Source organism: Leopardus geoffroyi, chromosome D2 (assembly GCF_018350155.1).
Source record: "Leopardus geoffroyi isolate Oge1 chromosome D2, O.geoffroyi_Oge1_pat1.0, whole genome shotgun sequence".
Lineage (NCBI taxonomy): Eukaryota > Metazoa > Chordata > Mammalia > Carnivora > Felidae > Leopardus > Leopardus geoffroyi.
The window spans coordinates 23,849,303-23,876,501 of record NC_059334.1 but is presented as its reverse complement, the minus strand read 5'-3'; the positions used below and the strand labels follow the sequence as shown (position 1 = coordinate 23,876,501).

The window sequence follows — 27,199 nt, the reverse complement described above, 5'->3', positions numbered from 1 at the left end:
GATAATGCAGCACAAACTTGACAAGGAACAGATCAGAAACTGAGTCTGTAGAAAATGCAGTTCCTACGCTAGAATTTTATTAACGGTCAACCACACTGCAGCCAACAGCCTAGAAATGTTCTACGGTGCTTTTTCTGTTAAGATGTTGCTGGATGCAAATGTTCACTGTGTGCTCAGGACTCTACCTCCTCTGAGTCCAAGTATAAACAGACTACCTCTTTCTCTGACACACTTACCTATGATTATATTCTTTCATGATGATAACTATAACCTTCTTAGGTTTAAAGGTTTGAGGGAATTTTTTTTTCCTGCCCAAAGGGAAAACTAGATCCCTTGCTTTTTTTCTGGTTAGATTTTACATATGTACTTTCACGCTCTCCTAGTTTATGAGTAGTTGCATGGGTCTTGCTCAAGTTTTTAAAACTCATTTTTGAACTGATATCAACGATATAAAATTTCACATAAAAGAAATATTTTTGAGTCATTTGTTACAGAAAAAAATAAAATGGAAATATCTTGTCAAATTTGGAATGTGAAGATTCATGAAAATGTTTTACTTTCCTTTATTCTGTTTCTAGATTGTGAACTTTAAGCTAAGAGGTTGCAAACCATAGGACTGTTCACGTCATATATTCTTTTTTTTTTACCATAAGTCTGTCTGACTTATTTCAATTTTTGCATAGGTGACATATTCACATGGTTCAAAAAACATAGGTGAATGTATATTGTGAAAAGGCTTCCTCACCTTTGTTGCCCACACATCCACTTCCCACATCCTTCCCTACAGAAAAAATTCCCCAGTGCTATTGAGAAATAATTGACATATAGCACTGTGTAAGTTTAGGGCACACAGCAAGATGGTTTGATTTATTGTCCAGTGGTTACTGCAATAGATTTAGGTAACATCCATCTTCTCATATAGACACAATAGAGAGAAAAGAAGACAAAGGAAAAAAATTCTTGTGATGAGAACTCTTAGGATTTACTCTCTTAACAACTTTCTTGTATATCACACCTGGTAACTGTCATCAGCATGTTGTTCATTACATCCCTAGTACTTATTTATCTTGTACGTGGAAGTCTGTAGCTTGACCACCTTCCACATTCTGGTATCCACAATTTCTATGGGTTTGGTGTTTTGTTTCTTTGTTTTTGTTTTAAATTCCACATGTAAGTGCAATTGTACAGTATTAGTCTTTGTCTGATTTATTTCATTTAGCATAACGCCTTCAAGTTTCATCCATGTTGTCACAAATGGTGAGATTTGTTTCTTTAGGGTGAATAACAATGTTCCATGGTTATGTATATATACTACAACTTCTTTATCCATTCGCCCATAGATGGACACTTAGGTTGTTTCCATATCTTGGCGATTGTAAATAATACTGCTATGAACATGGGGGTGCAGATATCTTCTTGAGTTAATGTTTTTGTTTCACTTGGATATATTCCCAGAAGTGGGGTTGCCAGATCATATGGTTGTTCTATTTTTAATGTTTTGAGGAAACTTCATACTGCTGATTATTTATATAAATCATTAATTTCTATCAGTATAGATTGGTGGATGTTAATTTTGTACTTTGGATTATAATTCAATACTATCATGCTATTTTGTTCATATTGTTCCAACTTTGGACATTGGAAACTTTTCAGTTGGCTTCTCTATTTCATTGACACACCAACCATCATTTTGATTTTTGAGCATTTACTCTTGGCCACTACAATATGCCCCCAGGCTCATCTTTTATGTTCCCTGCTCCAGGTCTACAGTAAGCCTTCTCTCCTTTTCTTGGAGAATTAAATTATGAACCAAGACCTGGTTCCTGGGTATGCTCATTACTACTGGGATGCTGTTGCTTCTAGGCCTTCTCTGCAGACAGAGCTAAGAAGTATATGTACATACACTTAACTCTACAAATATATGTGTATCTACATTAAGTTAAGTGAGTTCATGCTGATTTATCTCCAGGTGATATTTCTCATTTTTTGCTTTTACAAACATGACTGAAACTAAAGACTTTACTTACATGTATGTAAGTAAATACGTAGGATAAATTCACAAAAGTGGAATTGCTAGGTCAAAGGGGACAATACATTAGTGAATTTGATAGCTGCTAAACTCCTCAGGAGGGTTTTAAATACATATTTCCATTAGCAATATAGGATAGTACCTATTTTCTTATAGCTTTGACAGCTGAAAATGCTACCAAAATTTTAAAGTTTTGTCAATCTGACATATGACATTTCTGTGTAGTTTTAATTAGCATTTTCCTTATTAACTTTAATGTTAAACTTTTCATTTAAGAATCACTTGTACTTATTTAGTCATATCCTTGGCTTACTCTTCTATTGAAGTATTGGTCTTTTTCTCCTTGCTTTTTCATGCTTTTTTTTTATATTATAGAACTTAATTGTTTGCTGGTGTCTGAGATACAATAATCTCCCCAGTTTCTTATTCTTTTTTTTATTTTTCTCTTGGTATTTTTTTTGTAGACTTTTGGTTTTTATATATCAACTTTAATTATCTTTGTCTTTATGGCTTTGGAATTTTGAGGCATAGTTTTAAAGGTCTTCCCCATCCAAGGTTATAAGGCATTTATCCATGTTTTCCTCCAACATTTTTACAGTTCCATTTATTTTACATTTACATTAAGTAAAAAAAAAAGTGATCCACTTGTAATATACCCTGGTTTATGGAAATACAGAGGGTTGGATCCAATTCTATTTTTTCTAGATGGAAAAAATATTATTTACTAAATAGTACATCTTTTCACCATGGATATTTCAGATGTCATTTTATCAAATACTGAATTTCAATGCTTGGGTCTATTTCTAAACTTTCCATTGTGTTCTATTGGTCTGTCTGTTTAGTCATTAACCACTGTGTTCAAATATTTGAGATATTATAACACTACACTACTATTCTAATCCCAAGATAGGCTATAGTTTATTATACTTTTTATTTTTTTAAGTTTATTTTGAGAGAAAGAGATAGTGCATGTGCACAAGAAGAGGAGGGGCAGAGAAGAGAAAGAGGCAGAAAGAGAGGGAGGAGAGAGAATCCCAAGCAGGCTCCACACTGCCAGTGCAGAGCCCGATGCTGGGCTTGAACTCATGAGATGTGAGATCATGACCTGAGCCAAAATCAAGAGTCGGACACTTAACCAACTGAGCCACCCAGGAACCCCTACACTTTTTAAAGACAATTTGTATTTGCTTATTTTCTATATTTTTGTTAGAATTACCTTGCCTAGTAAGCCACCTCTAGGCAAAAACATCAACAAAAAACTTGGTAATTTTATTGCGATACTATTATTATACATTAACTTAGTGAGATTTAGCATTTTTTTTTTGATGTGGAGTATTTCCATGAATATTGTCAAGTTCTTCCAAATGTTGAAAACTTCCTTGTGACCTTTAAAAGCTCACTGAAGTTTTTTTCTTATAGAACTTGTACATTTCTTTTTAAAGTTTATTCTTAAAAAGTTTGTCTTTTTTGTTAGAGCATATATATTTTTTCTTCCATTAAATCTTTGTTTTTATACATAAGTATATATTTTTAAAATTATTATTAGATTTCCTTAACTTTTACTTAATGTTCTTTTTCTGTTTGAAAAGCCCATCTAGGATACCACATTACATTTTGGAGTCATGTCTCCTGAGGTTTCCCTAGAGTGATAATTTCTCAATCTTTTCTTTTTTTTCAATAGCCTTATTAGTTTGAGGAGTACTGGTCAGATAGTTTGTACAATGTTCCTCAGTTTGGGTTTGTCTAGTGTTTTCCTCATGGTTGACAGGACTTATGGGTTTTGACAGCTTTGCCTATTTTTAATAGGATTGTTTTCTTATTGTTGTTTTGAGAGTTCTTTACATGTTATAGAAACAAGTCTTTTGTCAAATACCTGATTTGCAGATTTTTTTCTCTCTGTAGCTTTTCCTTCCTTTAAGAGTGACTTTAATAAAAGAAAAGATTTAAAATTTGGTGAAATCTAATTTATCAGTTTTTTCCTGTATGGGTCATGTTTTGGGGGTCATGGGTAAGAACTCTGTAAAACACCAGGCCATGAATATTTTCTCCTAGTTTTCTTCTAAAAAATCCAATTAGAGCTAAGTGTATCAAGTAAAGGGTTTAGGCTGATGCGTATTTTTTTTTTTAGCATAAGTGTTCCAATATTTGTTGAAAAGATTGCCCTGTTCAGTTGCATTGCTTTTGCATATTTATCAAAAAAATCAGATGACCTTTTTTGTGTCAGTGTATTTTGGCATTCTGTCTTCTGTTCCTTCTGTGTGTCATCTTCACTAATTCAACATTGACTTTATTTTTTTAACTTTACAATAAGTCTTAAAATCGGGTAGTATGATTTATGCAGCTTTATGCTTATTTTTCAAAGGTGCTTTAGCTATTCTGAGTCCTTAGCCATTCCATGTAAATTTAAAAATCAGCTTGGTATATATAGAAAAAAATCCTGCTGGGATTTGGATTGATACTGCATTAAATGTACAGATCAATTTGGGAAGATGTGACATCGTTACCATGTAGAAACTTCTAATCCAACAACACTGTGTGTTTTCCATTTATTTGGGTTTTCTTTTATTTCTTTGATCATCATTTTGTAGTTTATAGCATACAGATCTTGTACATTTTTTGTTAGATTTATACTTAAGTATTTCTTTTATTTTTTGAGCTATTGTGAATAATACTATTTATTAAAATTTTGATATACAATGTATATGGCTAATACACTGAAATACAATTGACTTTTTGTATTTTGACATTATTCCTGCAATCTTGCTTAACTTATTAGTTCTAGGATTTTTTTTATTCTGTGTATTTTTTATATAGACAATCCTTTCATCTGAGAACAGGGACTGTTTTATTTCTTCCTTCCCAATCTGCATGTATTTTATTTTTCTACTCTATTGCACTTATTGCTAAGAATTCCAGTCCTATGTTGAATAGGAGTGCTAAGAGTAGACATTCTTGTCTTGATCCTGATCTTATGGGGAAAGAACTTAGTCTTTTACCACTAAGTATAATGATAGGTTTAGGTATTTTGTAGATGTCATTTATGACGTTGAAAAGTATCATTTCTTGTCTTAGTTCTCTGACATTTGTAAAATAATGAATGGATGTTGTGTTTAGCCAAATGTTTTCTCTGTATCTATTTATATCATCCCATGTAGCTTGTCCTCTTTTGATCATTTACATTGATGAAATTTTCAAATATTGAACCACCAGTGAATTTCTGGGATAAACCCCAATGGGTTGTGTTATTTTCTTTAATATGTTGCTTGATTCATTTTGATAATATTTTGTTGAAAAAATGTTTTGTGCATGTTCATGAAGGATATTGGTCTGTAATCTCTCCTCCCCTTCCTCCTCCTCCTCCTCTTGCTGTTGTTGCCTCCTTTTTTCCCTCTCTTTTTTTTTTCATACTATCTTTGTCAGGTTTTGGTATGAAGATAACTCTAGCCCCATAAAATGAGTTAGGAAGAACTCTTTCCCTATTATTTCTAGAAGAGATTATGTACAATTAGTGGCATTTATTCATTAAATGCTTGATAGAACTTTCCAGTGAAAATATCTGGGCCTGCAGATTTTTTACTAGAAGTTTTGAGCAACAAATAATTCAATCTCTTAAATAGTTCTAAGACCATCATGTCATAAGTTTCATCTTGCACAAGTTTTGCTGGCTTGCGGTTTTGGGGGACTTGGTTCATTTCCTCTTTGTTTTCTAATTTATGTATATAAGTAGTATTCTCCTAATATCCTGTTAATGTCAGCAGAGTCTGTAGTGATATCCCCCTTTTTTAATACCTGGTAATGATCTGTGCCTTCTATCTCTTTTTTTTTTTTTTTTCTGAGACAAGTTTTTCTTCATGTTTAGCAATTTTATTGATGTTTTCAAATATCCAGATTTTGGTTTCATTGATTTTTGTCTATTTTTTTTTTTTTTACAATTTCATTGATTTCTGTTCTTTATTATGTCTTTCTTTTCTGCTTGATTTCTGCTTATTTTTTAAAACTGCCTTTTAAGGTCTAAGTTTAGATTGTTAATTTTAGACTTGTTTTATAATATAAGCATTATATTATAAATATATAATACAAACTTCCCTCTTCTCATGGACTCAGCTCTGCCACATAAATTTTCATACATTTTATTTTTACTTACTTAAAAGTCTTTTCTAACATCTGTCAAGATATATGACCTGCATACTATTTAGAATTGTATTGTTTGATATGTTTGAAGCTTTCCTGATATATTTCTGTTAATAATTTCTTGTTTAATACCATTATGATCAGAGAACATATTTGTATAATTTCAATTATTTTAAATGCAAAGTTGTTGTATGGCCCAGGATATGGTCTGCCTTGGTGAATATTCTATGTGCATTTGAAAACAATGATTATTCTGCTGTTTGGGGGTAGACTGTTCTATAAATGTCAATTAGACCCAGTTGGTTGATGGTGTTTTTCTTTTGGGTTAGCCTGTTTGTAGTCCAGTCAGTCTCTTGAATTTATGAGCTTATGCCTTTTGCCAAATTTGGGAAGTTTTCAGCCATTATTTCTTCAAATGTTTGTTTAGCAACATCCTCTTTCTCTGGTCCTTTTGGGACTCTAACAATATGGATATTAGAACTTTGGTTGTCCCACAAGTCTCTGAGGTTTTGTTCATTTGTTTGCCAATCGTTTTTCCTCTGTATTATTCAGACTGGATAATTGTTATCACTTCATATTCAAGTTCACTAATTTTTCCTTTGTCTTCTCTCCATTATATTCTTTCTACCTAATGAGATTTTGATTTTGGTTATTATATAATTTCATTCTAAAATTTCCATTTGTTTCTTCTTTATACCTTCTATTTCTTTCATGATTCTTTTTAACACTTATTTCAAGGATGTTCATGATTGTTCACTTAAGCACTTTTATAATACCTGTTTTGAAGTCTTAAACATATAATCTCAATATCCATTTCATCTTATTGTCGGCACCTATTTCTTATATTCCATGCAAGTTGAGATTTACACGGTTCCTTGTTTGCCAAGCGATTCTGGCAATGGCATTGAAAAATTATTGTTTAGAGATATATAGTACTCAAAGATTCTATAAATATTTGATCTTTGTTCATGAGAGGGAAAAAAAAAACAGCCTTAGTCTGATCAGTTAATATCATACAATTTTTTTCATTATCAAGTATAATTATTTTTCTCCTGTTGGTACTATTATTTACCTGTAACGTAGCACTATATTCTTATGTATAAGCAAAGATAAAATTCCCCCACTTGCAGAGAAGAAAAATAGTGTTTTCTTTTTCTCACACACAAGAACTACTAACTCTTCCTTTGTAAGGTTGACCAAAAGCAGGAAGAATGCATAAGGCATGAGTGGCTTCTCTATTAGTTTTGCTAATTCACTCAAAATTTCCTAGAAACTGATACACAAAATGTGACCACAATAAGGCATCGATATATTTTGCCACAGTGATGGTGACAATTCTTTAGGGGGAGCAAGGTCTTCTACCTGCCGAATTTAAAAAAAAGAACTAAAAACAAGCAAACGACCAAAAAGAAAAGAAAAGTTTTAAAAAAGGAAGGAAGGAAGGAAGGAAGGAAGGAAGGAAGGAAGGAAGGAAGGATAGAAGGAAGGAAGGAAGGAGCTATCAACTGACATTAGCATGTCTTTCAGTTGAGACACAAATACCTTTATGTTTATAGTGCTCATGGCCTTTTCATTATATACTGGGAGATTCAAGTTCTAGTTCTGCCACTTCACAGTTTGCAACCCTGCTCTGTGGACTACTTGCTCAGCTCTGAGATAGTGGTTATAATACCTCCCATGTGGGAATTGCTCTGAGATTCAATAATGCATGTTAAAGATTAGAACCAAACATAGTGCCTAGCACACAGAGTTGGCAATATATCAGTGATAGATTTCCTTCTTTTCTTCCTTCCAAGAAGCAATCCTATTTATTCTGAAATAAAATTTATCACATTTAAAAGGGCTCTAAGGAAGATCCGAATTTCCTATAGTAACTCATTCTATAGAAAATATAGAAATATATAAGAAAAAACTTATATATAAGTTATATAAGAAAAAAGTCACAAAATCTAACTGAATATGAGTAATGTCCATTTAATGGGGTTTAGATATTGACTAAAGTTACCTCCTCTCATTAATCATTCTGAGATATCTAGTAATACTTGTAGGTTAGATGAAATGAAACATCTCAAATAATTAAAAAATACCTAAATAAATGTGAACTACTTGACATTTTGGGGATAGATGGCATTGACACGATTTTTAAATGAAGTTAACATATCTTTGGCAAGTTATGAGAACTTTAGCATTATTTAATACTACTTGAAATTTTACAACTTAATGAAGGTATGAACCAGATCTTTGATCTACCTGGGGAAAAAGAACATAATTTTCATTAAAGGAATTACAATAAAATTAGGAACTTTTGTGTAAGAACATTCATTTAGACGGTGGACTAAATGTTTTCTTAAAAGAAAAAACAATGTACTTACTTCTAAGATTATGAAGTAACATATCTAGTAAAGTCATAAATTTTGAATATTGAGTAACAGAAAAGTCCATTCCTCTAGCCCACAAAAATCCAGATACATAATAATCTAGTAGAATGGCTTCCTTTAAACAGGTTTGAAGGTTTTTGAAATTCAAAAACTTTTTCAGTTTTCTGTAACGAAAAGAAAAATCCAGACATTAAAATCAGATTAGTGAACATTTCCTCTTCTACGTTTTAAAAACGCAGATATTTTTCTTGAATTAAAATTATATAACGCCCTGAATCTAAAAATATCCCTAAGTTACGTCAAAATCCTAAGTCTAAAATGACATTCAAAAGGGAAACAGAAAAAACAACAAAAACAAAAAAGGAAACAAGAGAGGTAAGAAAAGAAAGAGATGAAGAGAACAAGCATGAGCACTCTTTTTGGGCTTCTTCCTCCACTTCTTCTATTCTTCTCATTGTTCTCTTCACCTTCTTCCTCTTCTTCCTCTTCCATCTTCCAAGTATAGTAACTTTACTAGCATTTTTTTTCTCCAAAATTCAATTCCTTTTTCCATTTATATGATCAAATTTATTTCTGACAATGTTCTGGAACTGTATTGTGAAATATTTGTTCTGTTTTCTTTCTTTTTTTAATATTTACTTAATTTGGGGAGAAAGAGAGCATAAGCACATGGGGGAAGGGCAAAGAGAGAGGGAGGCACAGAATCCCAAGCAGTCTCCGCAGCTGTCAGGGCAGGAGCCTGAAGTGGGTCTTGAACTCAGGAACCGTGAGATCATGACCTGAGCTGAAACCAAGAATCAGACACTTAACTGACTAGCCACCCAGGCGCCCCTGTTCTGTTTTCTTTTTTAAAGAATTCCAATTATGTCTATTTTACTCATTTCGCCTATAGCTATAATTTCTGTTAACCTTCAAAACTTTTTTCAAATCATTTCCTTTTCATTTATGTATCTTTCTCAATACAGTTCCTTAGTGTTTTCAGCAGTTTCAAACCCTTGGGCTGCTTATAGATCTCACCTCTGTAAGAACTTTGTTTTCTATTCTTTGCTGTTTTACATGTTTTATCACCTTTTATCTCTTGTTATCTCTTCCTTGAGTTTTTGTATCTCTGTTTTATGCTCTTGTTGTGATTGTTTCATAAGTTTCTTTTTAGTTCATGATACATATTTGACAGTATATTTTATGTACTCATGGCTATGTTCATTTGGTTGTATTTTCTTTGCCTGCCAGGTTTTTTACCCCTTACTCTTCAATTATTTAAAAAAATTTTTTAAATATTTATGTTTGACAGAGAGAGACACAGAGCATGAACGGGGGAGGGGCAGAGAGAGGAAGACACGGAATCTGAAGCAGGCTCCAGGCTCTGAGCTGTCAGCACAGAGCGTGATGCAGAGCTCGAACTCACAGACTGTGAGATCGTGACCTGAGCTGAAGTCGGATGCTCAACCGACTGAGCCACCCAGGCGCCCCTCTTCAATTATTTTCTAAATGTCATTGTATGCATATTCTTTGTTTTGTACTCAAACCTGGCCAAGTGACAAGCTACAAAATAAGTTTGTTCCAATTATTCCAGGTTATTACTCTTTTTTCAATTAGTGGGTTAAAAGAAAAGAAAAAAGTAGGATAGGTATTCATTACCATCACATAAACAATCTATTTCTTGTAAATATGGCAATTATCTGTTCCAAGCCTGTGCCTCCTCATCCTGATGTTGCATACAAGGGTTCTTGAAATGGCACTTCAGGTTTTTCTTCTGATCTAGGAGAATACTTATCTTTTTTTTAACTCTTTCTAAGATCTTTAACTATGTATATCCTTCTTGCTCTTTCTCCTCCACTCCTGCTTGATCTATAATGCTTCTGGCAATCATCCTCACATTTTGTAGTTTGGATTTACAGCATTCCCCTTGTTTGGACAAAGAAAAGTGATTGGTATTTCCTCATTGCTTAATAGATTTCTGAGGGAGCATATGTGGGTGTGTGACAACTTTATACTGCCATTTTCACAAACAGGAAGTCTTTATTATTAATAATATTGAAATAGATTTTATGATCAGAATGATAAATACAGCAGGATTAAACAAGTTTGGGAACAAATGAAGCTGGTGTTGTGTTTAACTCTCTAACATCCATCTCATCTATAGTGGTATCAAAGTAGACCTCAATGCCAAAAATGAGTTCTGACTCTTCTAAACCAATTGTGATACTCTCACCCCCATCTCATCATGCCATAAAATGGCATTCCGTATATGTATTCCCTATAGTAACTATTGGTGTATGGTGAACACTCTCCTAAAAGTGTTTGAATTCATAACTAAGGATGAGGTTTACTTTCTTCTGTGGAACAGAAATACAAAAAAGTAAATAAGTACATTTGACCACTACTGGTACCCATCTTATAATCATAAGAAAAATCAGTCCCCAAATTATACTCATTTCTTGATGATACCACTGAGGCCTTGCATCAATCAACTCTGGACTCAATCTATCTTTGAAAGTTCTGTTATGTATATTTTACATATACATAACATTGTCTTCTGTTTCCAACAGTTAGTCTTCCTTCTAACTGCACTTTTCATCTGCCATCTCCATACGTTTTTTAAATATTAAATATTTGACCTAAATAGTTACATGTGCTCCTTGCCTTTCATTTTCATTTTTTCAGTGTTTTACTGTATGTAAATGAAGACAACTATTTGTCTAAGAATATCTTAGTGAAACTTCTTTGGCATCCCTGTATCTTTGCTCTCCCTCATCCCCCTGCCACCACTTCCCCTAGTACCATTTGAATCTTAACCTTCAACTTGAATTGCAGGGCCGAATATTAACCATCTCTATTCTTTGTTCAGTCATTTCACCCCAAAGGAGATTATGCAGGGAAGCACTTGGAGCAAGATGCTGCCACAGTCTGAATGCAAAGCTTCCACACATTTTACTGGCAAACTTGTAGGTTTTTCCTCTGGGGATAAGAAGAGACGGGACATTGGAGAGGGGAGAGATGGCTATTGTTGTGGCATTAGAGACTACAGGAAAAGAGAAAGATGCTTCACGGGGATCTAGGAAATTGTGCTATAGTGATAGGTGATGTAACTATCAACTTTGTCTCACCAAGAATTCCAGTGAAAGCATTACATTATTCCTACATGCTCTTGAAATTGGAGTGCATCTTATTTTTTAAATATGATGACATGCAGAAATAAGCCTTAAGGCAGGAGCTGCACAGTGCATGAAGGCCCAGTTATGGAAAGGTTATTAAAAGATCTTTCAGGGTTATTTCTGTGTTCAAATAGTTATTTTCAATTTAGTCCTTATCCTTTTTTTCAAAAAGGATTTGGGCGGATCTGTAAAAAATCAGGGTTACATTAAAAGCATGAATGATTGATAATAGTTAGGAGATCATGAGAAATGTATGCAGACATTTAACTTCACTTGAAGTGTACTCTAGAAATACGTTTTAATGATACTATAATGTTTCATTTGGTTGGCTGCTTTCATGAAACACAATTTTTAATTTTAAAAGCTAAGGAAATGTGCTGATTTCCTGTAATTTATTTAAATAGGTTTATAGCTTTGTAGACTGTATGATTTTGGCATACTTCTGTCACTTGGTGACAGGATACCTAAATTATATTTCTGTCATTTTGAAAGGTATGTAATCCCCATTTATAATAATGCTATTTTAAATAGAAATGAATGATTGATTGCAAATATTTCAGGATTACTGTTCTAAAAATCACATAAAGAACCTCAAGAAAATTACTTTGCGAAGAAATGGCTCCTGACATAACACTGTCATTTATCCAAAATTGATATCCTAAAATATGAGATTACTTCAGGTGAATTCTATTAATGAGAAAGTCTAAAAGGTCAACCTGCATTGAACCTCGTTGCTTCTATATTGCTAACTTCTGTATCACCCTCTGTATCATTTCTTTTATCTTAGAAGTCACCTCTTAAAGACTGAAAATACTTTTAAAATTTAAATATTTAACAACAAACAGAGCCAATAAGTGGGAAAAAAAAGATTGTCACACAAGGTATGGGATGCAGTAAAACTTAAAATTTGGTAAGAAATGAGTCTAAAAACAATTTGTTTGCAATACCTTTTATTTAATATTAATTGCATTTAATATAACATCTTTAATATTTAATACAAATAAATTGTAAAATATATTAAATATCTGTCATTTGCATCATATTATTTTGCCCAGTATTAAATAACCTATGTTTTGCATTTCAATGACCAACATTTGAGATTACCTAGAAATGGAAAATAATATTTTATTTACTAAGCACAAATAATCAGGGATACCATTACAATGAATGCAGTTTACTAATCAATCCTCACACTAAAAACCAAAATTCCCAATGGGTATTCATTTCTTTAAAAATGGTAAAATCATCATGAGATACTTGTTTAAATATCTGTGAAATTTTTTAATTGACTAATACTTATAAAGATATAGATAGTAAGCAGTATGGCCAAATCACAGGTCACCAGGATTTCTAGCAGGATTTGCAGGCCCTGAAGGCAAAGAGCATCGTGGGAAAAGGCCTGTCAGTGTCATTTGCCTGCTCTTAATATGCCTTCTCTTCTCAAATTTCTCTTCCAGCCAGTACATCTGTCATATTTTCTTCTCAGTAGTAAATCACCTCTATTTCACAATATTTGTAAGATCTGCAAATGACAGACACTGACAGGATCATTTTCTGTTTGTCCATTATGGTCCACAATACCCTAACATCCGGACGACAGGCCTACAGAAATCTTATGAGACATTATAATCCAGAACATCACATCATTCCCACTCTCTACACATTATAGTCAATGAGGTTTCCATTATTAGAGCAACATAACTTTTGAAATGACTGATTATTCAAAACACGTTTTAGGAACTTGTGTGTTAGATATATCTAACTAGAATTCTAAGTAAATAATTTGCTGTAGAAATCAATGGCCTTAAGAATGAGATGTACATATACTAGAATTGTTGCCCATAAATTCAGTTTTACTCACATTTTTAGGCAAAATATATGAAATCAGAGTATTTAGTATAGCTTCATATCTGATAAAAATCCCAGGTAGATGGCTTAATACTCAGGATTTCCAAAATATTAAAATGTATTAATTATTAATATTACAAAAAGTACAACTTATCCTTGTCACAATGAGACAGAAGACCTAAAGGTTATTGTGCATATTGAAAGTTTTATGAATGAAAAAGAAAAGAAGCAGAAGACAGCATATGTTAAAGGCTGCTTTTAACAATAAATCCTTACTCTCTCTTAACATTAACACATTGATCTGAAACACATTTCTCCCACAAAGAAGATAGCTGAGCAGTGTAAAAAGTCAGTTGTTTGAGAATTTTCATGTTCCAGACTCTGGATGGAGATATATATAATTATATATACACATAATCTCCAGAGTATATATATTTGCCTGATACAATAACTCTTTTTTAAAAAGTTTAAAATTTCTAATAGCATTTCATGGCCACTTATAGATGCAGAACAAGAACTGTTCTAGATTTGGTTGTAATATTGAAGTGCTTACTGTTGAACTCCATTTATGTCTTCTGTTAGCATTTCAGTGATTTGAGCAGCTGAAAGAAAATCTGGAGACAGAATCTTTTCATGCTCCTGGAATTCAGCATCTCTCTACCAACAACAACAACAAAAAGGTGGAATGAGTTATTTCAATAACATGTTCTACATATTAATCCAATGATATGAAAATTTGTTCTGTGTTCTAGTTGCAATAAGAAATAAAATTTAAATATGACAGTCTTCCAGATAATCATTTTTCTCCTCTGTTTTCAAGTAATGGTACCTCTCTTCTGAAAAGTTGAATTTCTAGTTAATTTGTCTTTTACACATATTTAAAACTGGGTGATGGCTTTCAGTTAACAAACTTCTTTATGATAGTTCGGCTATCATAAATATGATATTTATGGCTATCATAAGTAATGTTGCAATAAACATAGGGGTGCACGTATCCCTGTGAATTATTAGTGCTTTTGTATTTTTTGGATAAATACCCTGCAGTGCAATTACTGGATCATAGGGTAGATATATTTTTAATTTTTTCAGGGACCTCCATACTGTGTTCCAGTGGCTGCACCAGTTTACATTCCTCCAGATAGTGCATGAGGGTTCCTTTTTCTCTACATTCTCACCACTTGTTATTTCTTATATTTTTGATTTTAGCCATTTTGAGGTGATATCTCATTGTAGTTTTGATTTGCATTTCCCTGATGATGAGTGATGGTGAGCATCCTTTCATGTGTCAGTTGGCCATCTGGATGTTTTCCTTGGAGAAATGTCTGTTCATGTCTTCTGCCTGTTTTTAATGGGATTATTTGCTTTGGGGGTATTGAGTTATATCAGTTCTTTATATATTTTAGATACTAACCTTTCATCAGATGTCATTTGCAAACATCTTCTCCCATTAGTATTTTGCCTTTTAGTTTCAGTTAGTTTTGTTGATTGTTTCATTTGTTGTGCAGAAACTTTATTTTGACGTAGTCCTAATAGTTCATTTTTGTTTTTATTTTTCTTGCCTCAGGACATATATTTAGAAAAATGTTGGTATGGCCAATGTCAGAGAGATGACTTCCTGTGCTCTCTTCAAGGATTCTTATGGTTTCAGGTGTCATATTTAGATCTTTAGTCTATTTTCAGTTTATTTTTGTGTATGGTGAAAGTGGTCCAGTTTCACTCTCTTGCAGTTTTCCAACACCATTTGTTGAAGAGACCGTCTTTTTCCCCATTGTACATTCATTCTTCCTTTGTTGAAGATTAATTGGCCATACAATTGTGGGTTTGTTTCTGGGTTTTCTGTTCTATTCCATTGATCTATGTGTCTATGGTATGCCAGTACTATACTGTTTTTAAGTACTACTGCTTTGTAATATAACTTGAAACCTGCAATTGTGATACCTCCAGTTTTTTCTCTTTCAAGATTGCTTTATTTGAAATCTTTTGTGGTTCCATACAAATTTTAAGATTGTTTATTCTAGTTCTATAAAAAATGCTGTTGGTATTTTGATAGGGATTGTATTAAATCTGTAGATTTTTTGGGTATTACATACATTTTAACATTGTTGTTCTTCCAATCCATGAGTATGGAATGTCTTTCCATTTTTTTGTGTCATCTTTCATTAGTGTGTTATAACATTCGGAATATAGGTCTTTCACCTCTTTGGTTAAGTTTATTCCTAGATATTTTATTGTTTTTGGTAAAATTGTATATGGGATTGCTTTCTTAATTTCACTTCCCACTGCTTCATTATTAATGCACAGGAATGCAACAGATTTCTGCACATTGATTTTGTATCCTGTGACTTGACTGAATTCATTTATCAGTTCTTATAACTTTTTGGTGGTGTCTTTCAGATTTTCTATATATATAGTATCACATCATCTGCAAATAGTGGGTTTTACTTCTTCCTTACTAATTTGGATGTGTTTTATTTCTTTATGTTGTCTAATTGCTGTGACTAGGACTTCCAATACTATGTTGAATAAAAGTGGTGAGTGAACATCCTTGTCTTGTTCCTGACCTTAGGGGAAAAGCTCTCAGTTTTCACCATTGACTATGATATTGGCTGCGGGTTTTTCATATAAAGCCTTTATTATGTTGAGGTATGTTCCCTCTAGACTTACTTTGTTGAAGTAGGAATAGATATTTTACTTTGTCAAATACTTTTTCTGCATCTATTGAAATGATCATATGGTTTTTATCCTTTCTCTTACTGATGTGATGTATCACGTTGATTGTTTTATGAATATTGAACCACACTTGCATCCTGGGAATAAATCCCACTTGATTGTGGTGTATGATTTTTTAATGTATTATTGGATTCGGTCTGCTAATATTTTGTTAAGGATCTTTGCATCTTTATTCATGAGCGATAGTGGTCTGCAGTTCTCTTTTTTTTTTTTTTTTGGTGGTGCCTTTATCTGGTTTTGGTATCAGAGTGATTCGGGCCTCAGGGAATGAATTTGGAAGTTTTCCTTCCTCTTGTATTCTTTTGGTACAGTTTGAGAAAAATAGGTGTTAACACTTCTTTAAATGTTTGGTAAAATTTGCCTGTGAAGCCATCTATCTGGTCCTGGACTACTGTTTACTGATTACTGATTCAATTTTATTGCTGGTAATTGGTCTGTTCAAATTTTCTATTTTTTCCTATGGCAGGTTACATGTTTCTAGGCAATCCAACAGGGAGATAACCACCCAGCAGTGACCAGCCTGCCACATGCCTCACCCAGATAAGCTGAAAACCCAGTGCAACCAGGGGTATCAGGGCCACTTCTTTATTCTAAGAGTTTTGGTCAACAGGATTGGCCACCAATCCTCAACACAATACCAACATTCCAGAACTGCCATGAGGACACATCTACCCAGCACTGGAAAAGAAAGAAAAAGGGTTAGAAGCTGAAACTCTATTGTAGGGAAAGCATTTGGTGGATCGAATGTGCTGCTTATGGTGAGAACTTCCCAGAGAGTCACCAAAGGGCTGATCTTCCCCTCATATGTGTCTTGGTTTCTCCCAGTGACAGTCTAAAACCACTGTGGGGCTCGGAGAACTGGATGATCAGTTTTACGTGTGCATCCCAGGCAAGCCAAAAATGAATTATCATGGGGGAGATCTCCTCTATGGGACTGACACTTCCCTCAGTTCTGAGTCATCTAAGAACACCTTCTGGTGGGAAGGAGCAAGTGTCCTTTGTCTTTGGAGCTAAGTGAATCAGTTTCTTATTCTAGCTAACAGGCTTAAGAAAAACTGTCCAAGAGCTGAACCAGAGTCTTATGATTAAAATGAGACTAGGTTCAGGGCCAGCTAAAGAAATTTAGAGCACAAAGAGGATAGGAAGTGAGAACAGGTCCCCATATCAGTTCTCCCAGGTTTTCTTTTCCCCAGTGAATAGACCAGTTATTCAGAGAAGCACAGAGGCAAAAATTACATTAGCATTAAACCAACTCTGTTTCCCAGAGGAGGAACTTACTGATCCTCAAAGGTCAAATAAGCGGTGCTGTGCAGACTTAATTTGGGGGTACAACTGTTCCTCTGAGGGTCCCCTCATAATCACCAAAATGACTCAGGCAGCCCAGGTCCAAGGAACCCAGAAGTGGACCATTCAAGTGGGTCATTGGCTTCCCACAGGATGGAAATCAAACACGAACCAAGAGGAAGAACAGAGTTTAGACAGAGAGACATAGAGAGAACATATAAACAGAGAGACACAGAGAGAACAGATACAGACAGAGGATCTGGAAAACTCAGAAAGGAAAGGAGCATGAGTCCTATCTTTGCTTGAGTATTCTGGATTTTTTATGGAGGACAATGGTCTGGAATATGTATCTTCTTCGGCATCCAGGAATCGATAAAACAAGAATGAGTCAATTTACAAACTTTAAAAAATATCTACATCTTCCTCATTGTGCTTGGGCTTCAAGAGGAGGCAAAGAAAAGTAAAACAAAACAAAACGAAACAACTTGTTAGCCTCACTATCTTAACGTCTAGTGGAAGGAACAAACCAAGGGTGACTTTAAGACAAGAAAATAAAATGAAAAGTGAGCCATAATAAAGGAACAAGAACAGAGACAGGCCAAGGAAAGCCTATAGAGAGGAGGTCCAGAAATGGACGTTGGTGAGATTGAGCAAGAATGATGCCCCAGGTGGATGAATCGGCAACAGGATACTTGGGGACTGGTTCTATAAATATCAACTAATTCACACAATGGTGCCATGGATACAAGTCAGGGACTAGTTGGATCTAAGTGGGAAGTGGGCATTGGAAACATATTGTGGGAGACCTCAAATTTAGTAATTAAATAAATATTTGCTGATTACAACATGCAAGATACTGCACAAGAGATCACAAATATTTTAGACCTTGGCTGGTCAAAGACTGATAGGGTGAAGAGTTTGTTTTTAATAATATAGGGAATAAGGAACCCATGAAACTTTTTAGCAGTCAAGTGACAAGATAAAATTGTGCTTTAAGGAAAGGCATTTTGTAGGAGGGTGAAGGACAGACAGGAGCAGAGAAAGGACTTAGAGGAGAGTTCAATGAAAATGTTTTTGAACTTTTCAGGAATGAGGCATCAGACTGCACTGGGTTCCTAGCAGTGTGCATTAAAAGAAAGGGGTGAATGCAACATATTATATATGGGGGACTACAAGAGGCCAGGATGAATAGAGGGTATGAGTTTTTGAAATAGATGACTGAAAGAGAAAGGCGGTGATTCTTAGGGCCTCCAATAGCACCTATTCCACCTTTGTGTGACCAGGCAACCTCTGTGAGTAGAGGATGTGTTAAAAGGTTTAAGGCTGATACAGCCCTGCCTCTAAGTGCACTACTTGTGAATACAGTAGTTTTACCTCCTGTTCAACCCTCAGCCATGTCCTGTTGTTCAGAGTACAGTCTGTAAGAACCATACGTGGCATTCTCATTACACCAATAAAAATGGAAGCATCAGAAGATGATGCTGGTTTTAAGAAGGCAACGTGATGAGTTTAATTTCAATGGTTGAGTTTAAAGTGGAATATGCATATCAAGGAAGAAATGCTTAGAAGGTAATTAGAAATGGTAGACTCAGAAAGGTCAAGTTTTAAAATGTTGCTTTAGGAGTCACTCCAAGTGTGAGGATGGATCAAACTGCCTAGAGCCAGAGCATGAGGAGAAGAGCTGTGAATGGGGGATGGAAGAGGTGATGGAGAAGTAGAAATAGGAAGCAGCAGCTCCACAAAAATCAAGAATTGTGAGATTTGGAGGGGTGGGGGAGGGAGCAAATGTTTTCAACGCAACAAATGGTTAATTATCCTTCCGTGTGAATGGGTTCCAATAAATAAGAACAGCAACAAAATGCTTTGCTATAGTTAACAAGATAACATCCCACATTTTCCTTATTTCTTTTCAAGAGTAGAAAAATCCCAAAGCTAACACTTATTGGGAATGGTAATCATCTTAATGTTTGTAATTTAATATTAAATTATTGTATTTTTATTTTTAAAAATCTAATTCAGACATACAATAATATACTTTATTACCTATCTTTTTGTAACCCAGGGTTAGCAAATTAAAGTAGGTCATTCTATTATATACTCAATAAGAAAAAAATACTTTTATTACCTAATATAATATCTTGCAGCTAGTAGGCCCTCAGATACTTGTAAATTGAGTTATATGCACTCAGTTTTTGGATAGGACAGCATTTTAGTCTGTAACATATGACTATATATTTGTTAAATGTTTGTTGGTTATGTTTTTTATTATTGGCAGTAAAGTATAATTATTCTTGTACTGTCAACTCCATTAGACTGTAAATTTATCAGGGACAGTCATTCAATCTTTTACTTCTTTTTAGAATTCTGCAGATCCTAGTCATGTCAACATAGGTTGTTAATCAACTGCCTGAATTCATCTCTATCATCTCATGCCATTATAGGTGAAGGAGCATGATGAACAGTAGGACTTGGACTTGGAGGGCTCATGAGGCTTTGACTACAGACTAATTTTGTGACTTACAGCAAGTCATTTGAACCTAGGTTTGAGTTCATGTTAAATATCATTATGATGTTTTAACAAAGATTGCTGTCATTATTAACAAATAAAAATATGCATGAAAAGTACATTGTACATTCAATAAATTTTATTAGATGTGAAAATATTCACGCAGACATTAGAAGAAAATAGGTCACACAAGAGCTGTCTGAAAGAGACTACAACAATCTTAAACCTTTTTTATAATAATAACTCTAGCTAAGATGCTCAATATTAGTGTCTCTCTTTTTGCTAAAACTCGACAGCTTACGATAATCATCTTGTAGGAGGGCTTGCCTCTGGTTTTGTTGTTGTTTTCTTTTGTTTTAAATTGAATTCCTGAACCTATTTTAAACTATAACTCTTTTTTTGTTTGTTTATATGCTGCCTTGCACTTGAAAGAATATAAGGTGGTAAAAAAATCTTTAATCTTTCAACACATATATTCTGACTTATAAAAATTAAAGATACAATAGAAAATTCATGAATAGCCTAATAAAAATGTGGATATATAATTTGGTTTTCTCTGTAAAATTACATCTCTGACTAGAAAAATATGTAAGCTAAACTTCACTGTAACTCATTTTACTCTACCACCTGGTGGATTTTAGCAATTATTCCAGAAGCAATAAAATTGTAAGCTTAATATTATTTGCCAGATAATCTTGTCTCTGAATTTTTTCTCTAACTCACCTAAAATTTCCACATTGTATATATGTCTTTCTTCTAGAATTAAGCTTTCGGGGCATCTTTCTACACATCACTGGTAGTATTCTCAAAAGATTCTTAATAAATGTTCATTAAAAGAAGGACAACACAATTCATCAAACATGACTAAAGAGGGGTTTCACAGTCCTAGAGAACATAGACTAGTCTGCAATTTCCACACTCTGAAAGGCTCTCTTCAAGCATGAAAATAAATGTACTAAGAAGCAGCGCTGTGTTGAGTGATGTCAGAGCCTAAGGCAAAAGGAAAACTCAGTAGCTCTGATGCTGTCTCTATGTAAAATTTTGATCCATTATGGGCTTTTTGTATTAACTTTCAATTTTTAAAAAATGCCTTCTGAACTAAAGTTCATCTTGACTACTAAATTTTGGCATCCTTAAATTTTGTGCCCAAGGAGACTGCCTCACTCACCTCACTACAGTCCAGGCCATCCTAAGGAGCCAATGTAAGAAAAAGAAAAAAATATATATTTTTAAATAATAGATGAAAGAAGGATAAGTCAAAACAAGAACTAGATCTTTAAAATAATGAATAAAATAGGCAAAAACCTTTGGCAAATGTGATTAAAAGAAAAAATAACTATATGTCACATTATATGGAAATACATTCGGAAATTATAAGACAATGGGTGATTTCCTAGAATATAGAAGTTGTCAAATTTGAGCAGAGGTGAAAAAGGCAATGGAACTGACCAAATTAAACTGGAAGTCTACTTTTTAAAAAGTCACCATGCCCGCACAGTTGTACACTTGAAGTTCTACCTAACAATCAGGAACACATAAATTCTGTTAGTCTAATAATTACAGACTGTAGACAATCTATTTTTAAGCAGTCAGCACAGTCCACACAGAAAAACCTGAACTAGAGCAAAATGGAAATTATAAACCAAAATCATTAATGAATTCAGATGCAAATATTTTAATTAAAATATTATCTTAGAAAGTTGTGTCCAACAGTGTACTCAAAGAAAAATAAGCTGTGACCAAATAAGGTTAATTTCAGAGATGCAAGGATGGATCATCATTAACAACTGCAGCATATTTTTTATGTCAAATTAAATGATTAAAATGGTATAATTATATAAGTAAATAATGAGCAAGCATTTGCTGGAATTCAGCAGCAAAACTCTTAGTAAAACATAAATAGAAAAAAAAAAAACTTAAACACAAAAATAATTGTTTGCCAAAACATCAGATTGAATGGTGAAAAACTGAAGTCATTCTTATGAAACCAGAAACTAAAAAGGGATCTTGGTTAGCAACATTATTGTAATTCAACACTCTACAGAGAACCTAATATAATAAGAAACTAAATATATGTCTTAAATATTGAAAATGAAGAAATAAAAAATCTTTATTTGAAGATTACAGGGTTGCATACCTAAGAAACCTGACATTGTACTAACATGGTTTGAGTTAATAAGAAATTTGATAAGATGGTTACATAACATAAATATATAAAGGCCAATGGCTTTTCTCTATATTAGAAACTAATCAGAAATTGAAATGGTAGAAACTTGATTAAACTATACTTGGTTATAAATATAATAAGAAAGATATAGACCTAAAGAAGTTATAAACTTTATCAAAAGTTTAATAAAAAGGCTTAATAAAGGAGATTCACTGGAAAATTTCAAATTAAAAAAATTAAATCCTTCCCACATCATAAATGTAATGTGATGACAATTTTGAATCTCAATTGTATCATTCTGGAAACTTACAAACTAATGTTTTAAAATTATGCAAGAATACATACATCTTCAAGAAGAAAAATAGAGAGTGAAACCTTTCCAAATTAGGTCACTGGAAAAGAAAGGATATTAAAAATATAATAATGTACAATATATATAAGTTTTCGGAAATTCAAAAATGCATATATATATATATATATATACACACAGACACATATATACATACATATACATTTATACACATACATGTATACATATATAAGTTTGGATTCTCTATTCTATTCTACTATTCTGGCCATCCTTGCATTTATTTATGTGTATATACACATGTGATAGTGACAGTCTATTTTCGATGGAAAGAGAGGACAGTTTATTTAGTAAATGAAGCTGGCATAACTGATGGTTCATGTCTAGAAGAAGATAAAATTAGATCCTCATTTCAAATATACCAAATATATCTATCAAAAATTCATTTTAGCGATGTTAAAGACATAACTGTAGTAAAATAAAACTTTTTTTTAATTTATTTTTTTAACGTTTGTTTACTTTTGAGACAGAGAGAGACAGAGCATGTACAGGGGAGGGGCAGAGAGAGAGGGAGACACAGAATCTGAAACGGGTTCCAGGCTCTGAGCTGTCAGCACAGAGCCCGACGCGGGGCTCGAACTCACAGACCGTGAGATCATGACCTGGGCCGAAGTCGGACGCTTAACCAACTGAGCCACCCAGGCACCCCGTAAAATAAAACTTTATATGTTAGAAAAATATTAAAGTTTACTTGCATAACCTTAAAGAGCTGAAGAGAGGAGAAGCAGGACTTTTAAAATAAGAGAGGAAACTCAAAGACCACTAGTAAAAAGAAAGACAAGCCCAAATGTCTGTCAATATCTCTAAACCCACAGCCACTATTCCCAGAGGTTCTAAATGTTTTATAAATAATACTACTGCATATTAACATTTTGAAGAACATTAGTACTATCTTCTCAACAATATTTTAAAAAGTAATATTTTTGGCATCCTCCCCATGGTTCTGCTCAGGTTTTCCCATGGTATGTGCTAAAAATGGTTTCAATAAATATCTCTTGAGTGATACAGAAATTGCAAGACCCTGATCATCTTGCTGCTCAAGTTGAGCCCCAAGAGTTTCTCTCTAACCTGTTGATGATGCAGTGAAGGCTGCTTTCAAGGTCTGTAGGGAGATCACCTAATGTAGAGAGAATTGTCTATGGCCTCCTCCTGGACATGTTGAAGATCTCCAAGACAAGTAACACTATCTTTCCACCCAAGATTATGTAAGTGCCCTTACTTCAGTAAGTAAGATAAAGTCTCAAAGGCACTGAGTAAATGTCATCCATTAGGAATGGGGTAACACTCAGAGACATAATTCAGAAGAAGCAATTGGGCAATAATCATTTATGTTTTCTTTTAGGTCTCCAATGTGAGTTGAAGGATAGTCCTTTTATGTATATACTACTTAAATGATTATATTTCCTAAACAGTATTTTTTTTAAGATTCTAAGAAAGTCAGTTTATATATGAACAAGCTACTGATAAAAGACTAATGATTACAGTCTAATTATTCATTTATAAACTCATTTATAATTTAATTTATAAATATTTATAAACACCTTTCATTTTCAGATCTATACATAACAAACATTTTCAGATTTTTGTCATTTTTGTCTAGTCTTATGAATTTACACAGGTATTTCCAAAACATTTAGTCTTATCTTCTAGAGGGAGGCATTTACTCCCATGTTACTAAAGAAATTGGAATGTCGAATTCAAAAAGTTGGCAAAAATACTTTATGCAGTGTTTACAGAAAAAAAAAAAAAAATCCTGGACCTGCATCTCATGCCTGCTTGTTCACAGTATCTCAATAGATTTTGGTTTATGATAAGTACCTTCCTTGGAGTATGTGAGACCACCTGTGATTTTAATTAGTTATCATGTTTTACTGAGTGCCTACTATGTGATCAGGATAATTGATTGTTTTTATTCTAGGTACTGACAACACATAAGTCTGGAAACCTCAAACTACTGGAAGCTTATGCTTTATTTTTGATCGACTTGGTGAAAAAGGAAATATTTCACTACTGTTTGGCTCAGATGACTTAGATGGTCTACTGGCTAAGTCAATTTGGATACAGAATATATTAGAAATGACACCATAAGGGACTAGGTCTTGGGGATCAACTCTGGAAAGAATCTGAGCTGAGATGCTTTTCAGTATCTAACTGAAAAGCAGTAGCCTTGGGAACAGACTCAGAGAGGTCTTTGCCATCTTTTCCATCTGCCCCCTAAAACACATTGTGGGCACCAGTGGGCTGCAGGCAGGCCTTGTCACTCTACTGAATGCTAGCTGGATGGATCAGCTGGCTTCTCTGTGACCTACAGGAACTCTGCTTTCATTAGAATGGAAAATGGCATTCCTACCAAGCAGCATATCATATGCCTGTTCCTTTCACTACAGGCTAAGTGAGTACACCTAAGTGAGTCCAAATTCCATCTAGATTTCTTCAGTTTGTTACTAACTAAAAGACTGAGAATTTTCTGAATTGCTTATTACAGGGAATACCTACTCCTCTAGGAAATTAACAAGTGTGCCCACTGACAGGTGCTAACATGGCAGATAATCATCTAAGGTCTATAACTCATTCATCTGACCCAACCAAAAAAAAAAAAAAAAAAAAAAAAAAAAAAAAAAAAAGGTGATTTTTTTTTTTTCATGGAGTATTGCACTTCTTTGCATCTTTAAAAACGATTTTTTGTTTTTAAGTGCAGATTCATTAGCCCCAGATTTATCAGTCTTCTTGGAAAGGACATATCTACATGGATAAACAAGTATATGCAGTGTACAATGCCAAATGAGCATTTTCTTAAGTAAGTTTTTGTATATATTTAAGTAACACAATTTAATTGGGAAATTTCCTCTGCCACTTTTGAAACTGTATTACTTACATTAGAGGTCACAAGGGAGTAACTAGCTTAGTAACCAGTTTATCACATTAAAATGTGTTTTTAATATATGCTAATTTCAAAAGGCTCATAGGAGAGCCAGCATGCTTTAGCGGTCTGCATACAGTATTCAGAAGAATCTTGATTGGGAACAACTTGTATATATCTCTGAAGCCAGGCACTAAATTATTGACTCCGTGTTTCCTCATTTATAAAATAGCAGCTAATACTTATCTTCTGAACACAAAAAAATGTTATTTAGACTAATAAGAGAGTTGAGCATAGCAATGTTAATTATAACATTATTATGCACCTTCAGTCTTAAAAAAAAAAACAACTGAAGACAAACTTCATAGAACAACATGATGGACTCAGTGCATGAAGATTTAAACTTTTTTTTTTTTTTTAGCAATATCTGGCAAAGCAGATATGTCCTTAATTAAAATCATAGGATACTAAGCTTATGAGTAATTAAAGTTACCTAAAACCCATTTATTATTGAGAGTTGGTGTTGGGAGGGGTCTAAAGATAAACCTTTTCTTTTTTTAATTTTTTTTTTTTCTTTTAACACAGGAAACCACTGGGACCCAAGGAAGTTAAATAACTTTCCTAACGACAAGCTGATGCTGTGCAACTAAGCCATAAGCAGAAGGTCGAGTTTCCAGCGCCCCTCCTTTGTCCTATCATGTGTTTGGAGAAGTGATAAAATAACCAGGGAGACACCAAGCCCTGGCCTTCAAATATTAATCTACCAACAATGAAGAGTTATTATTCCATGACCTTTGAACAGTAAGAACAGTGATTATTGCAAAAAAAATCAGCAGCACTTTCCAAAAACGGACCGGCCCATTTTAGATTCCAAGATCCCCTTTCAAGTGCAGAGAAGCGAAGAGAAGCGCGCCGTCGTGAGGTCGCGGGGACCCGAAAACGTCCAAGGGAGTTATTTCCACAGTTTCTACCCGAGGGCACTTCGCGCGGTCTGCGGCAGGGCTCGGGGGCGCGGGGCGGTGCCTCAGTGATCCCCGCCTGTCTCTGGGACCCCGATGCCGCCCTAGGCCCGCTCTCAACCCGACCTCATCCCGTGCCGCGCTCCCAACCCGGGCGCTGGGGGCCGACCTCAGCCGCGGACCCTGCGGGCCCGGGGCGTGCACTCGGGGGGTCGCGGGTGCGGGGAAGGAGCGGCGTACCTCTAACTCCGGTGTGGTTCCCGCCGGGGTCGTCGCCGCGGGGGTCGTTCCCCCGGGAGTAGTCCCCACAGACATCGTCATTAACTCGCCGTGGAGTTGCGGCCTTTCGTCGCCTAGGCAACCGGGGCGGGGCCGGGGTCTGGGTATGGGGAACAGATTCATCTGCGAAGCGGCTTCCGGGTCGGCAAGAGGGCCCCTCTGGGAAAAGGCAGGGGCGGGGCCGGGGCGGCCGGAGACCCGGGTCCCGGCTGCTGCGGGCAGCTCTGCGAAGTCCCCTCACAGCAGAGCTTTGAATCATCGGGTAGAGAGACAGGCTCCTTCCTTTTAGTAAGAGTGAAAGCAAGGGGGGGGGGGGGGGGGTGGGAAGAAAGGCAATTTAAATGGCAGTATCTAATGCTAACATAGCCAGTTCTCAATAAATACTGAAATGAGACATATTATTGGAACTTGATCATTGATTGGTATTGAGATTTTACTGTATTGGTATTGAGAAATTACTGTAATTTTAAGGTGTTATTGTCACGTTTAGAAGGAGAAAGAAGTGT

The 27,199-nt window shown here is 34.5% G+C and overlaps 1 protein-coding gene across 3 annotated transcripts in view; it reads right to left on the bottom strand.

Moving 5' to 3' along the window:
• CABCOCO1 (ciliary associated calcium binding coiled-coil 1) overlaps nucleotides 1–26,973 on the bottom strand; it is a 119,846-nt gene extending 92,873 nt beyond the window's left edge. Inside the window, exons 1-3 of one of the 3 annotated variants that reach the window (XR_006701486.1) lie at nucleotides 26,655–26,940; nucleotides 14,095–14,198; nucleotides 8,533–8,702 (exon numbers count right to left, since the gene is read on the bottom strand). Coding sequence is in view for 2 of the 3 variants with exons in the window: in XM_045437534.1 (XP_045293490.1) it covers nucleotides 8,533–8,702; nucleotides 14,095–14,198; nucleotides 26,655–26,816 (436 nt within the window). In the remaining variant the exon portion in view is untranslated. Of the gene's footprint in view, nucleotides 1–8,532; nucleotides 8,703–14,094; nucleotides 14,199–26,654 lie in introns of all 3 variants that reach the window. The other 2 variants (XM_045437534.1, XM_045437535.1) reach the window with 2 other exon arrangements.
• Between the last annotated feature and the right edge of the window lie 226 nt (nucleotides 26,974–27,199).